Below are 12237 nucleotides of genomic sequence, written 5' to 3'. Positions count from 1 at the left end.
GATGACAAATATGAAAGCAAATTTCTCAAAATCTCAACACCCTAGAAAATCAATTTATTTCATTTGCCAGCTTTGTTTTCCAGTCTTTGCCCATGTTTCAAAGCCATAGCCTCATATAACTGTTTTTGTGTTGTTACTATATGTAATATTTGTCATTTTAATGGGTGTGAAATATTTAATTGAATTATTTTAATTTGCTTAACAGTTCTCATATTGACATTTCTCTTAAAAAGCAGAGTGTTTTAGTGAAGAGAATGAAAACTTTCAAAGCAGAAATATCCTGTTTGAAATCCTAGGTGAACTTCTTACTAAGTGAACTTGGGCAAGTTATTTAACCTTTCTGAAACTGTTTAACTTTTTTAAAAGGTGAGTGTAAATAAATAAATAAATAAATAAATAAGAATCTAATAGAGATTATGTTCTTATTCTGTGTTTACAGGTGATTTATATAAAGTTCCTACCAAAATTTGGAGACTCAATAAAAATCCTATTTTTAGTAATTGGTAATCATAGATATGTAACGTATAATACCTTTCACACATAAAGTTTATTTAATCTTTTGTGTCATTTTCTTAGTATAAAGTCTCATGAATGGGAATTCTTGGGGTAAAGATTATGAACATTTTTATGGCATTTAGAAACACATCTGAAATTACATTTCAAAAAATTATTTTCAATTACTAGCAATGGATGGCACCACATCTCGCATCACATCCGCCTCACGGTCACACAGGTATATTATTATGGGAAATCTTTGCGTGTGGTTGTTTTAATTTTTTTTATGTGCTGTCTGAACATTTTTCCTTTTTGAAAAGCAAGACCTGCCTGTAGCAGCTACAGTTCAAGGCCACGTGGGCTGCGTAAAGCTCACGCGGACTACATCTCCCAAGGTGCCCCGCGCGCGCGCCGACAGGAAGTGGCTGGAGCATCTCCCGCCTCCACGCCGAGGCGAAGAGGTTCTATCCGGGGCCTTGGCGCTTCTCTTTCCTTTCGCGCCGGTTGCCGCTGCGGAGCGCGGCGGGTCCATGTGCGCTGTGAGCGGCGCTATTCCTGGCCCAGTAGCACCCGAACCCCGGGTTTGACCGAGTCCGCGCTGCGATGGACCCCAACACCATTATCGAGGCCCTGCGGGGCACCATGGACCCAGCGCTGCGTGAGGCCGCGGAGCGCCAGCTCAATGAAGTAAGGACGCCGGGCGGGCGGCTGACTGTGGCAGGCCGAACCCTCTGGGCCTGGCCAGAGGCGCGGACGGCGTCTCTGAGGGGCCCAACAGGAGAGGTGGGGCGGGGACCTGACTGCGAGTGCCACGCCAGGGCGCCACGGGCTGCTGCGGTGGTGGCGGCGGCCAAGGCAGCCTTTGCGTCGGATCCTGAGCTGGGCCTCTGGCTGCGGTCAAGGCATGAGGAGCCGGCTGAGGCGAGGCGGGCGTGACGGGCTGGACACATGGCAGGCTCGGGTGGCCAGCCGCCCTCTGGCTCATTTCCAGCTCGTTCCTCGCGCCCAGGAGGGGGCGAAACTCACTGGGAGGTTTTTCAGACGTTTCCGGGAGCCGTCTCGCTGGCGCCGGGTTCGGAGGGGCTCCAGGGAATGTAGAGCTGGTCCTTTGGGGGCTGCTGCGCCTGTCAGCTTGTCATTTCACGGGGCTGATCGGTGATCTGCACAACTTTCCTGCCTGCGACTGAGCGGCTAGGGAAAGCTTTCAGAGGCAAGCCCCCCGCCTCTCGGGAAGGGCGAGGGTAGTGCGGGCTACCTATATCTGTATTAGTCTGATTCACTGTTCTACACTGCTAATGCCACAGTGGGAGGCAGGGCTCTGTAGTAGAAAGTGTCGGGTGAAGTGCACCCTTCTAGGTAGAGCTGAACCACTGATTTTCTTGACTGACCTTGGGCAAGTCGCTTAACCTTTTGCTGCTGAGTTTCTCCCATTCATAAAATTAGGCTACAGGGTTGCTGTGACGGTCAAGTGAGAACAGTGTGAGGCAGGGTGCCTTGAAACGTGCCAAGCTTGTTATCAACTCGCTGAGGATTGGTTCCTTTTTTTCCCCCTTTATTTTCGGGGGAACCACACTTTGGTAAAACAGCCTTAATATGTGGGCAGCTTACTATCCTCAGTTTTATTATTTGTTTCTAAATTTCTGCAACTTTCTATATTTTAGTATTTTAAAGGCTTCTTAAAAGGACACCTGTAATTTCCTGTGCCAGTTAATAATTGGTCTTTTGGTATCCTACTGAGTCTGCAAGCTTTAGTCAAGTTCAGTGTACATTTATTTTTAAACGGAAAAAGAAGTCCCTCTTTAAAGTAGAAATTCAGTTATTTTATGCTCCTCTTAGCTGGTAGGAAACTCAAGTAAAAAACATTTATGTTGACTTTTCAGAAGCCACAGGAGTATTCCTAATTGGACATCTTCAGTGTATAAGGCTGTTTTTAGAGATCTCTGCCCTCAAGAAACTTATATTTTTATAAGAAGCCTACCCAGAAAGTTTACGCAAATTAAGTGTAAAATTATTTTAAAATAAAAAAGTTAGGGACGCCTGGGTGGCTCAGTCGTTAAGAATCTGCCTTTGGCTCAGGGCATGATCCTGGGGTCCCGGGATCCAGTTCTGCATCTGGCTCCCTGCATGGAGCTTGCTTCTCCCTCTGCCTGTGTCTCTGTCTCTCATGAATAAATAAATAAAATCTTTTAAAAATAAAATAAAATAAAATAAAAAAGTTAAATCTTACATATGTAAGTGCAACTGTCATTAGATCATACCAAGAGTGATGCTCAATTTTTTAAAAAAGATTTTGTGATTAATCCCTGCACCCAATCCACAACCTCAAGATCCAGAGTCCCCTACTTTACCCAATGAACCAGCCCCCCCCCCCCCCCCCAAATTGTTAGGCTCAAAGTCACCTTGGGAGGAGCTTAGATTTCTTTTGGGTATAAAATAATTCACTGAAATACATTCCCATTTTGAACCATTATGAAACTATGGAGGGAGTTATAGATCACTTTGTTTTGTTTTGTGAGAGATACATACAGGTTAAGATGAACGTTATTTTGTCTATGAAGTATTAATGCATAGGTAAGTTTAGGTGCCCCAAAAATTTAGTCAATGATTTCTACCATGATTTTATTATTCTGACTAAACATGCTGTATGTAATTGTTAATTTTAAAAATTATTTGAAAAAAAGAGTTGGTTCCCTTATAGAAAAATTTGAAATTCATTCATTCCTCAAGCAGATATTGAATGTCTAGTAATATACACTGACATCTTATACTTGAGACCTGGGATAAATATTTCATAGGCTGATTTTTAGAAGATGAATAATCAAAATAGTGTAGCATTTTTAACTTAACTGTTAAGCTTCTGTTAAGATTTTGGAGTACTCTGGAATATTGAACAGTGCTCTTCTGACAAAATTTGTAGTCTAGCCTTTATTTCTGTGATTCTTAGCTGTTTACATTTTGAAATTTCTTTCCATTATTTCATCTTGATTTTTTTAGTAATTTTTCCTAAGATAACTTTTCTTTTAATTAGAAAATTCTTATCTTTAGTCTTCATTCAATTTTAATCAAGTGCTTCCATTTGAATGCTTACTTGCTTTGACTTTTTTTTTTGTGTGGCAGAACCTTGATTTAGGAAACAGATCCCAGATAAGTCTTGAAGAAGGTTAACTGTAGTAAGAATGAGGAAGTAACAGTTTATTTCTGTCAGGCTCTTCTTGCTTTGGATAAGACAGGAAGCAATCATTCCATACTGCTTTTATTCAATTGGAATTATATTTTGGTTCATTTAGTTAAAAGAAAAAGATGATTGACATTTGAGTGAATCGCTTAAGCTAATTGAAGTGATCACTAAGTATAAAAATTGTAAATGTTATCAAGTATAAAAATATCAAATGTTATTATAATGCAGATAGTTAAAAACAAAGTTTTCTTGCCTTACAGTGATTGCACTTGACTGTTCCATCTTCTTGGAACTGTTTTATTTCAGTAATCTCCTAGACTTGATCTCTTCTATCATTGTTCAGCTGTCTCCGTTATCACCGAGGAATTACCCTGAATACAACATTCCAGACACTCTACATCTCCATTTATTTTTCTCCATAGCACTGGTTTATCATACATATTTTATTTAGTTTCACTAGTATAATTTTAAGTTTTACAAGGTGTGGATTTGTCTTTTGTTACAGCAGTTCTTTGATTTGTCAGTGTTAGGCTTTACTTCATTAGGGTAGATAATAATATGGGCTTTAGCTCTGTTAAACCACCCTCAAATTACACCCTCAAATTAAGGGTATTTAAACCATTTATATATTTTTATGTTACATATAGATAAAATTAAGAAAGTTCCGTTAAACTACTAGAGACCACAGTAAAGACTCCTTTCGGCAGAAATTTCAAGATATATTTAATACTCCTTACTGACTTAACTCTATGGCATGAATTTTGATTTTTTTTTTCCCTCCCAATTGCTGTTACAGTGTTGGACCACGTTGTCATGTCCCAATTTGAAATATCATCATGTAACAAGCTTTTGGCTCAAAAACCGATAAAAAGTACAAGAATTCTTGGAAATATGATTGAGAACCCACTTAGTTACTGGATTTTTTTTTTTTTTTTTTTAAACTATGAAGTGTTCTGTACTAGCTGAGGGATGTTAGGAAAGTTATTTAACTTCTAAGCACCATTTTCCTTATGCGTAAGATAAAAGTAGTAATAGTATGTATGTCATAATGTCATGTGGGTTGAGTGAGATGAGGCATGTAAAAACTTCAGGAAAGTATTTGGCACCTAATAAGTTCTTTCCAGGTTATTTGAACTACTGCATAAGTGCCAACTGATTAACCCATCTACTGTGCCATGCATTTTATTTCCTGTCTCAGTCTAACTGTAGTAGTTGTATATTTCAGTGGAAAATGATCAGCACTAATGGAGAAGGAACACAGGTGTCTGAATAGTAAGATCATTAGTAGCATTACTGTAACACAAAAATTAGCACAATTATAAACACAGTGCCTGGCACACTATGAACTCTCAGCAATTACTTGTATGCAAAGAGAAATAAGAACTTGAGTAATAGAAATGTCTTTCAGTCTTTAAAGTAGATTTGTGGGATGCCTGGGTGGCTCAATGGTTGAACGTCTGCCTTCAGCTCAGGGCATGATCCCTTAGTCTCAGAATGGAGTCCCCACATCAGGCTTCCTGTAGGAAGCCTGCTTCTCTCTCTGCCTATATCTCTGCCTCTCTCTCTGTGTCTCTCATGAATAACAAATAAAATCTTTAGAAAAGTAGGTTTGTGTACAGGAATCCGTCATTTATCATTTAAATTATATACCTTGAGATTGACTTCTGTATATCTATAGGTAGAGTTTAAAAAAATTTTTTTAAAATACACGCGACATTTGGTATTCATTCAACATTCATTGTATATTATGTTTCCAGAGACTGTTTGCTACTTCCTACTCTCCCTCTCATTCACTTACTCAGAAATACTTGTTTCTTCATTTATAAGATAAAGTTAAGATATCTCTGAAGGTTTTGGCAGATTATTATAGTAGACAATAGTCTTTCTGCATTCTTCCTGCTTTAGCTGTCAGTGTTCTTCAGTGGAAACCTTTATATACAAACCTTTGCTTGTGTGCCAACCCCTCCTGTTAAGCTCTTACCACCTAAAAATAAGTTTTCTTGTTCACAAATCTTATTAATCCCATCTTAAATGCCATCTTTTCCTACTCAGACCTTCTTTGGGACTTTGTAAATTGAAAACTCTCCTTTTTAACACCTAGTTATATATATTTGTCCTTAAATTTTAACTATTTTATTTTTATTTTTTAAATTTTTTTATTTTTTAAATTTTTTTTAATTTATTTATTCATGATAGTCACAGAGAGAGAGAGAGAGAGGCAGAGACATAGGCAGAGGGAGAAGCAGGCTCCATGCAGAGAGCCCGACGTGGGATTCGATCCCAGGTCTCCAGGATCGCGCCCCGGGCCAAAGGCAGGCGCCAAACCGCTGCACCACCCAGGGATCCCCTATTTTAATTTTATTTGAACTAGATGATTGTTGTCACTTCTCTCTCTCTCTTTTTTTTTTTTTTTTTAAATTTTATTTATTCATGACAAACAGAGAGAGAGAGAGGGAGGCAGAGACACAGGCAGAGGGAGAAGCAGGCTTCATGCAGGGAGCCCAATGTGGGACTCGATCCCCGGTCTCCAGGATCATGCCCTGGGCTGAAGGCAGCGCTAAACCACTGAGCCACCCGGGCTGCCCTGTCTCTTCTACTCTAAAAGTTCACTGACTTTGAACTTCTCTCCAGTGGCAATAAAATCTGTAGATGGTGTTTTTTTTAATCTTGGGAGATTAGCTGAGAATGGACTATTCAACAACTCATTATTTCTGATTGTTTTCAAATATTTTAAAAATACTTGAAAAATTATTTGAGTGCTTATCATGTGGCAAATTCTGTCTTCATGCTGGGGATACAATACTGTACACAAGACAGAGTCCTACACAAGTTCTCAAATGAAGCTTCAATTTGAACTGAAATTATAAGTGTAATGTCAGGAAAAATTTTTTTTTAATGTTTATTCCGAATAACAGTTCCCAATCTGGTTCTTTTTTTTTTTTTTTTTAAATTTGAGAGAGAGAGCAGGGGAGGGGCAGAGGGAGAGGGAGAGAGAATCTTAAGCCAACCGAGCTCAGTGCAGAGCCCTACACGGGTTTGATCTTAATGACCCTGAGATAACCTCAGCTGAAACCGAGTCAGGCACTTCACTGACTGCACTACCCAGACTCAGGCTCCTCTGGTTCATTTAATAGCAAATGTCTTTTGATAGGCCGTGAGCTAAGTGGTTGATAAAGAAATTCGTGATTCCTGCCTTTCTGGAGTTTCATAGTCAACACGGCCCTCACAATGCATGTGGTTGAGACTTATAATAGAGCTATGTGTAAGTTTTGGATAAGAAAACTATTAAATCTGACTTTGCTTAAGGCAGATATGATCTTAGCATGAGTATTCTTTCTCTCTTATACTTGCAGCAAGAAAAATGCCTTAAGTAGAATTAAAAGGCTTACCTAGGAGCCTTTTAAACTTTCAGTTCCTAAACTTAATGTGCTATAACATGTTTATGTAGATAGAAATGTGCTTTCTCACATACTTTATGTGAAAAAGTAAGTGAACATGGCTTTGATAAGTTTCTTGATACTTCTTTGTGTTTACCCTTTAAATTCATAGACCACCCGAGTCACTTCTAGGATTTTCACAAATGATTACAGTTACTACTATAAGTGATATATTTTATTCATAAGTGGTGAGTTTGATTTTGTTTTATTAAAGGACTTATGAAATGTTCAAGTAATGAAAATATTAGGTCTGGAAAAGTTCGAAATGATGGCATGTTTGTAGTACAATTTGGCATGTCTAGAAATTCAGCAAAATATTTATGGGAATATAATGTATATTTTTGGAAGACAGAATAGTCTGTAGTCTGAACAGGTAACATTCCTTTTTTTTTTTTTTTTAAGATTTTATTTATTTATCCACAAGAGACACAGAGAGAGAGAGGCAGAGATACAGGCAGAGGGAGAAGCAGGCTGCATGCAGGGAGCCCGACACGGGACCCCATCCCGGGTCTCCAGAATCATGCTCCGGGTTGAAGGCAGCCCTAAACCGCTGAGCCACCCGGGCTGCCCAGTAACATTCCTTAATTAGGAATATCTCTAAGTAGATGCTGTTTTGAATTTAGGAGAGGGAAAGTCCCTGTATACTTTGGCTGTTACACAGGAAATTATTCAGTGACAGCATGTTAAAGATCTGAAAGAAAGATATCACTGGCATTAATATTCATAAGTAAGTTTCTCTTTTAGATATAGATGCACATAGTATTTAATTTATTATTTGCTTCTATCAGTGGCACATTAATGATGAGTTTGATTTAAAGTGGGTTTTCTTTTGGTTAATTTGGTTAAGGTAATTTGTAATTAAGTTTTTTTTAAACTCCTTGGTTGAAAAGCATTTTTAAATTTTCATTTACTTATTTTTTTGAAAAGCATTTAAGTATTACCACTATTTAATGAAAAACTGAAAGACATAATGAAGAGTCTCAACTTGGTCCTAATTCTACCACTATGATGACTTAACCTCTCTCTGCCTAATATTTCGTGTAAATAGAGTATTTGTCTTTGTCAAATTCTTCTTTTAAGATTGATTGATTTGAGAGAGAGCGTGGGAGGTTGGGGGAGACAGGGAGGAGAGAGTCTTAAGCAGACTGTAGCAGCCCCATATCACGACCCTGAGATCATGACCTGAGCAGAAACCAAGAGTCAGATGCTTAATGGACTGTGCCACTGAGGCGCCCCGTCTGTCAAATTTTTTAGTAAAGCAGAAAAGTTAGAAATCCCTTTGCTCTTGGGACGCCTGGGTGGCTCAGTGGTTGAGCATCTGCCTTGACTCAGGGCCTGATCCCAGGGTCCAGGATCCTGGCTCCTGCAGAGAGAGCCTGCTTTTTCCTCTGCTTATGTCTCTGCCTCCCTCTCTCTGTCTCTCATGAATAAATAAATACAATCTTTTAAAAAAAAAAATCCCTTTGCTGAATAAATAAATACAATCTTTTTTTTAAAAAAAAAGAAAAATCCCTTTGCTCTTAAAATTATCTGGTTGTTTTCATGCATATATTTTGATGTCATAGTGCCCTCATGCTTGTCTTTTTCCTTAAAAATAGTGTAAAGTACAGTAGCTAATTGAAGCTCTCTTTGGTTGCATTCCAAAGAAGGGAAATAAAAAATTACCTCTTAAAGGGTTACTATAAAAGATACTGACATCAGGTAATTCTCTTGGAAAATGTAGGTCTAGAAGGGGCAATTGATACTGAAGAAAACAACTTAAGTTTTAAGTCACGTTTGAGGATGTGGTAAACATCAGATAGAAAATGTATAGCAGGGGGATCCTGGGTGGCTCAGAGGTTTAGTGCCTGCCTTCAGCCCAGGGCGTGATCCTGGAGTCCCGGGATTGAGTCCCATGTTGGGCTCCCTGCATGGAGCCTGCTTCTCCCTCTGCCTGTCTCTCTCTCTCTCTCTATCTCTCTCTCTCTCTTTCTCTCATAAATGAATAAATAAAATCTTTAAAAAAATGTATAGCAGGCAATCGGGAATGTGGAATTGAAGGTTATGAGAGAAAGCAACAGTAGAAAACTTATTTTTCTGGGTAAATTGTGAGGAAAGGAGTATGAACTAGAGGTGTGGGGTGAACTGGATGGCTTCATTGTTGGCCATGCCCGTTTTTTGGAACTTTAAGAAACAGGAAAAAGGAGACTGGAGAATTGTGCATAAAAGTAGGAGGAAGCCAGGAAAAGGAATTTTAAGTAAGAAAGGTTCGTTGTAGGAACTTAGTTTCCTTTTTACTTAAATGAATTTCATAGATTTTCTACCAGTGAACATGAATTACTTATGTAATAAGTAAAAAGCTATTAGGAAACAAAAGGTTGACATTTCTAAATGAGAGAAATTAAAGCAGAATGAAGACTTTGGAGGGAAAAGCTTTTAAAATATTGGTAACCTCGGAGAAAGCAATTTTCTGATACAGTTAGAATGCTAGTAAGGGGATGGGGAAAAGACTGTAGGTTAAAGGGTTAGTAGGGTCTGGGGAAATTTGTTTATGTGAGTATGTGTATTTTTTTTCTTTGGTAAAGTTTTACTTACTTTGGAGAATAGGGGAAGCTGCCCATGGAGTAGAAGTTTTTTAGGCCTATTAATACCTAGTAATAATAGCTTTCCACTTATGATGTTTTATAGTCATCTATTCTAGAATTACATCCTTGGTACTGCTTTAAGACTGTGTCATCCAGGACGCCTGGGTGACTTAGTAGTTGAACATCTGCCTTCCACTCGGCATGATTCTGGGGTCATGGAATTGAGTCCTGAATGGGGCTCCCTATAGGGAGCCTGCTTCTCTCTCTGCTTCTCTGTCTCTCATGAATAAATAAATAAAATCTTAAAAAAAAAAAAGACCCTATCTTTTTTTTTTTTTTTTTAATTTTTTTTATTTATTTAGGATAGTCACACAGAGAGAGAGAGAGACAGAGACATAGGCAGAGGGAGAAGCAGGCTCCATGCACCGGGAGCCCGACGTGGGATTCGATCCCGGGTCTCCAGGATCGCGCCCTGGGCCAAAGGCAGGCGCTAAACCGCTGCGCCACCCAGGGATCCCAAGACCCTATCTTTATCTGATTGTGTAAACATTTCAAAAAAAAAAAAGTTCACACTTAATATAGGTCTCGATTTGGTCACAATTTACCTATTCTTTTTTTTTTTTAAGATTTTATTTATTTATTCATGAGAGATACAGAGGGAGAAGCAGGCTCCCCATAGGGATCCCAATGTGGGACTTGATCCTGGGACTAGAATCACCCTGAGCTGGAGGCATACTCTCAACGGCAGAGCTACCCAGGCATCCCTTACCTATTCATTTTTGTCTTTCATTGTTGTTTTTCATTCTCTTAATATAAATCTCTTTTTTAAAAATTTTATTTATTCATGAGAGACAGCGAGAGAGAGAGGCAGAGACACAGGCAGAGGGAGAAGCAGGCTCCATGCAGGGAGCCTGATGTGGGACTCAATCCGTGGACCCCAGGATCCAGTCCTGAGCCAAAGGCAGACGCTTAACCACTGAGCCACCCAGGCATCCCTTAATATAAATCTCTTTAACCTTAAACTTTTCCTTTTAAAAATCTTGTCTCCCCATCTCTATGGGTTTAAATCCTTTTATTTATTTTTTTTTATTTTTTATTTTTTTTTTGGTTTAAATCCTTTTAATGCAAAATTTTACCAGGTTAGTCCAGGTAGAATTATTAATACCCCAACCTATCTTATAGTGATCTTTCATCTCTGTAGTGTCTGACACATTGGAAGTACCAATAGATAGAATGGAGGTAAAGGAAAAGGAGATGGAGTTGTGGCTGTTGAGGAATTTTGATGAAATGAATTAAAGGTGAATGTCAAATTATCTGGGTTAATGACAAATAATGAGAAGGTAAGAAGTTGTATAGAAAGGTAGCTTTGTGTTACCTTTTAAACTTGAGTATTGGCAGTTTTAGTTCTACCTAATGATGTATAAATGACCCATTTGTTGCTTCAGTTTTCCTGGTTCTCTGATTGCTGGAAACCAGGAGCTTGAAGAAGGGCCTTATTTTTTAATAGCCCCCCCCCCTTTTTTTTTTTAAAGATTTTATTTATTTATTCATGAGAGACCCAGAGAGAGAGAGGCAGAGACATAGGCAGAGGGAGAAGCAGATTCCATGCAGGGAGCTCTATGTGGAACTCAATCCTGGGACTCCAGGATCAGGCCCTGGGCTGAAGGCAGGTGCTCAACCACTGAGCCACCCAGGCGTCCCAAAGAATGGCCTCTATTAACTAATGCCAACAGTTTACATTTATACCCTAACTCGTACTCTAAAACATTTATTGTAGCATCTTGAGGCCTGTATCAATGTTTACTTGTTGAGAATACCATAATTACTCAGATTTTCTTGAGAATTTCATGTCTGATAGTATTACTTTATGTCTATTTGTTAACTTTCTTTGGGAGACTATAAGGCATTAGAGATTTCAGCTGGATGGAAATTTGTATGGGGCAGGTAGGTAGATATCCATCCAGGTTGAATTTGCTTGTTACTTCTTCTGCCAGAAACGTCTTTCTTACCCTTTGGTCTAGCTCAGCTGTCTGAAAGTAACACATTTCCTGTTGTACCTTTTAGACTTGTACTTGTGTGTTTTTGAAGGCAAAGTGACTTAAAAGAGTAATAAAATAAGTACTTATTTTAATAGTTCAGTTTTGTTGATTTTTTTATTATAACTTTATTGAAGTCAACTACTTAAAGTTTCCACTGTGTTGTTAAGATTTTATTTATTTATTAGAAAATGAGTGTATGAGATAGGGGCTGGGGGCAGGGGGGCAGGGGCAGACAGAGAGGTAGAAGCAGACTCCACCCTGAACAGGGAGCCTGATGCTTTTCTCCATCCTAGGACCCTGAGATCATTACCTGAGCCTAAGTGGGATGCTTAAAAGACTGAGCCACCCCGGTGCCCCCCCAGTTCAGTGGCTTTTAGTATATTCAGTTATGCAACCATCACCACAAACTTTCTTTTTTAAGATTTTATTTATTTATGCACGAAAGACACATACAAAGAGAGGCGGAGAAGCAGGCTCCATGCAGGGAGCCCGATGTGGGACTCCATCCCAGGACTCCAGGATCA

The 12237-nt window shown here is 39.0% G+C and overlaps 1 protein-coding gene across 3 annotated transcripts in view; it reads left to right on the top strand.

Moving 5' to 3' along the window:
• Positions 1-12237, top strand: part of IPO7 (importin 7) — an 88978-nt gene that overhangs the window by 31793 nt on the left and 44948 nt on the right. Inside the window, exon 1 of one of the 3 annotated variants that reach the window (XM_041729774.1) lies at positions 891-1182. The exons of the other annotated variants lie outside the window; for them this stretch is intronic. Within the exon in view, the coding sequence (XP_041585708.1) occupies positions 1099-1182 (84 nt within the window). The 5' untranslated portion in view covers positions 891-1098. Of the gene's footprint in view, positions 1-890; positions 1183-12237 lie in introns of those variants that run through there. 3 annotated transcript variants of the gene reach the window in all.

Source organism: Vulpes lagopus, chromosome 15 (genome assembly GCF_018345385.1).
Source record: "Vulpes lagopus strain Blue_001 chromosome 15, ASM1834538v1, whole genome shotgun sequence".
In the NCBI taxonomy this organism is placed as follows: domain Eukaryota; kingdom Metazoa; phylum Chordata; class Mammalia; order Carnivora; family Canidae; genus Vulpes; species Vulpes lagopus.
The sequence above is the reverse complement of the archived record's forward strand: the minus strand, read 5'-3'. Positions and strand labels throughout refer to the sequence as shown.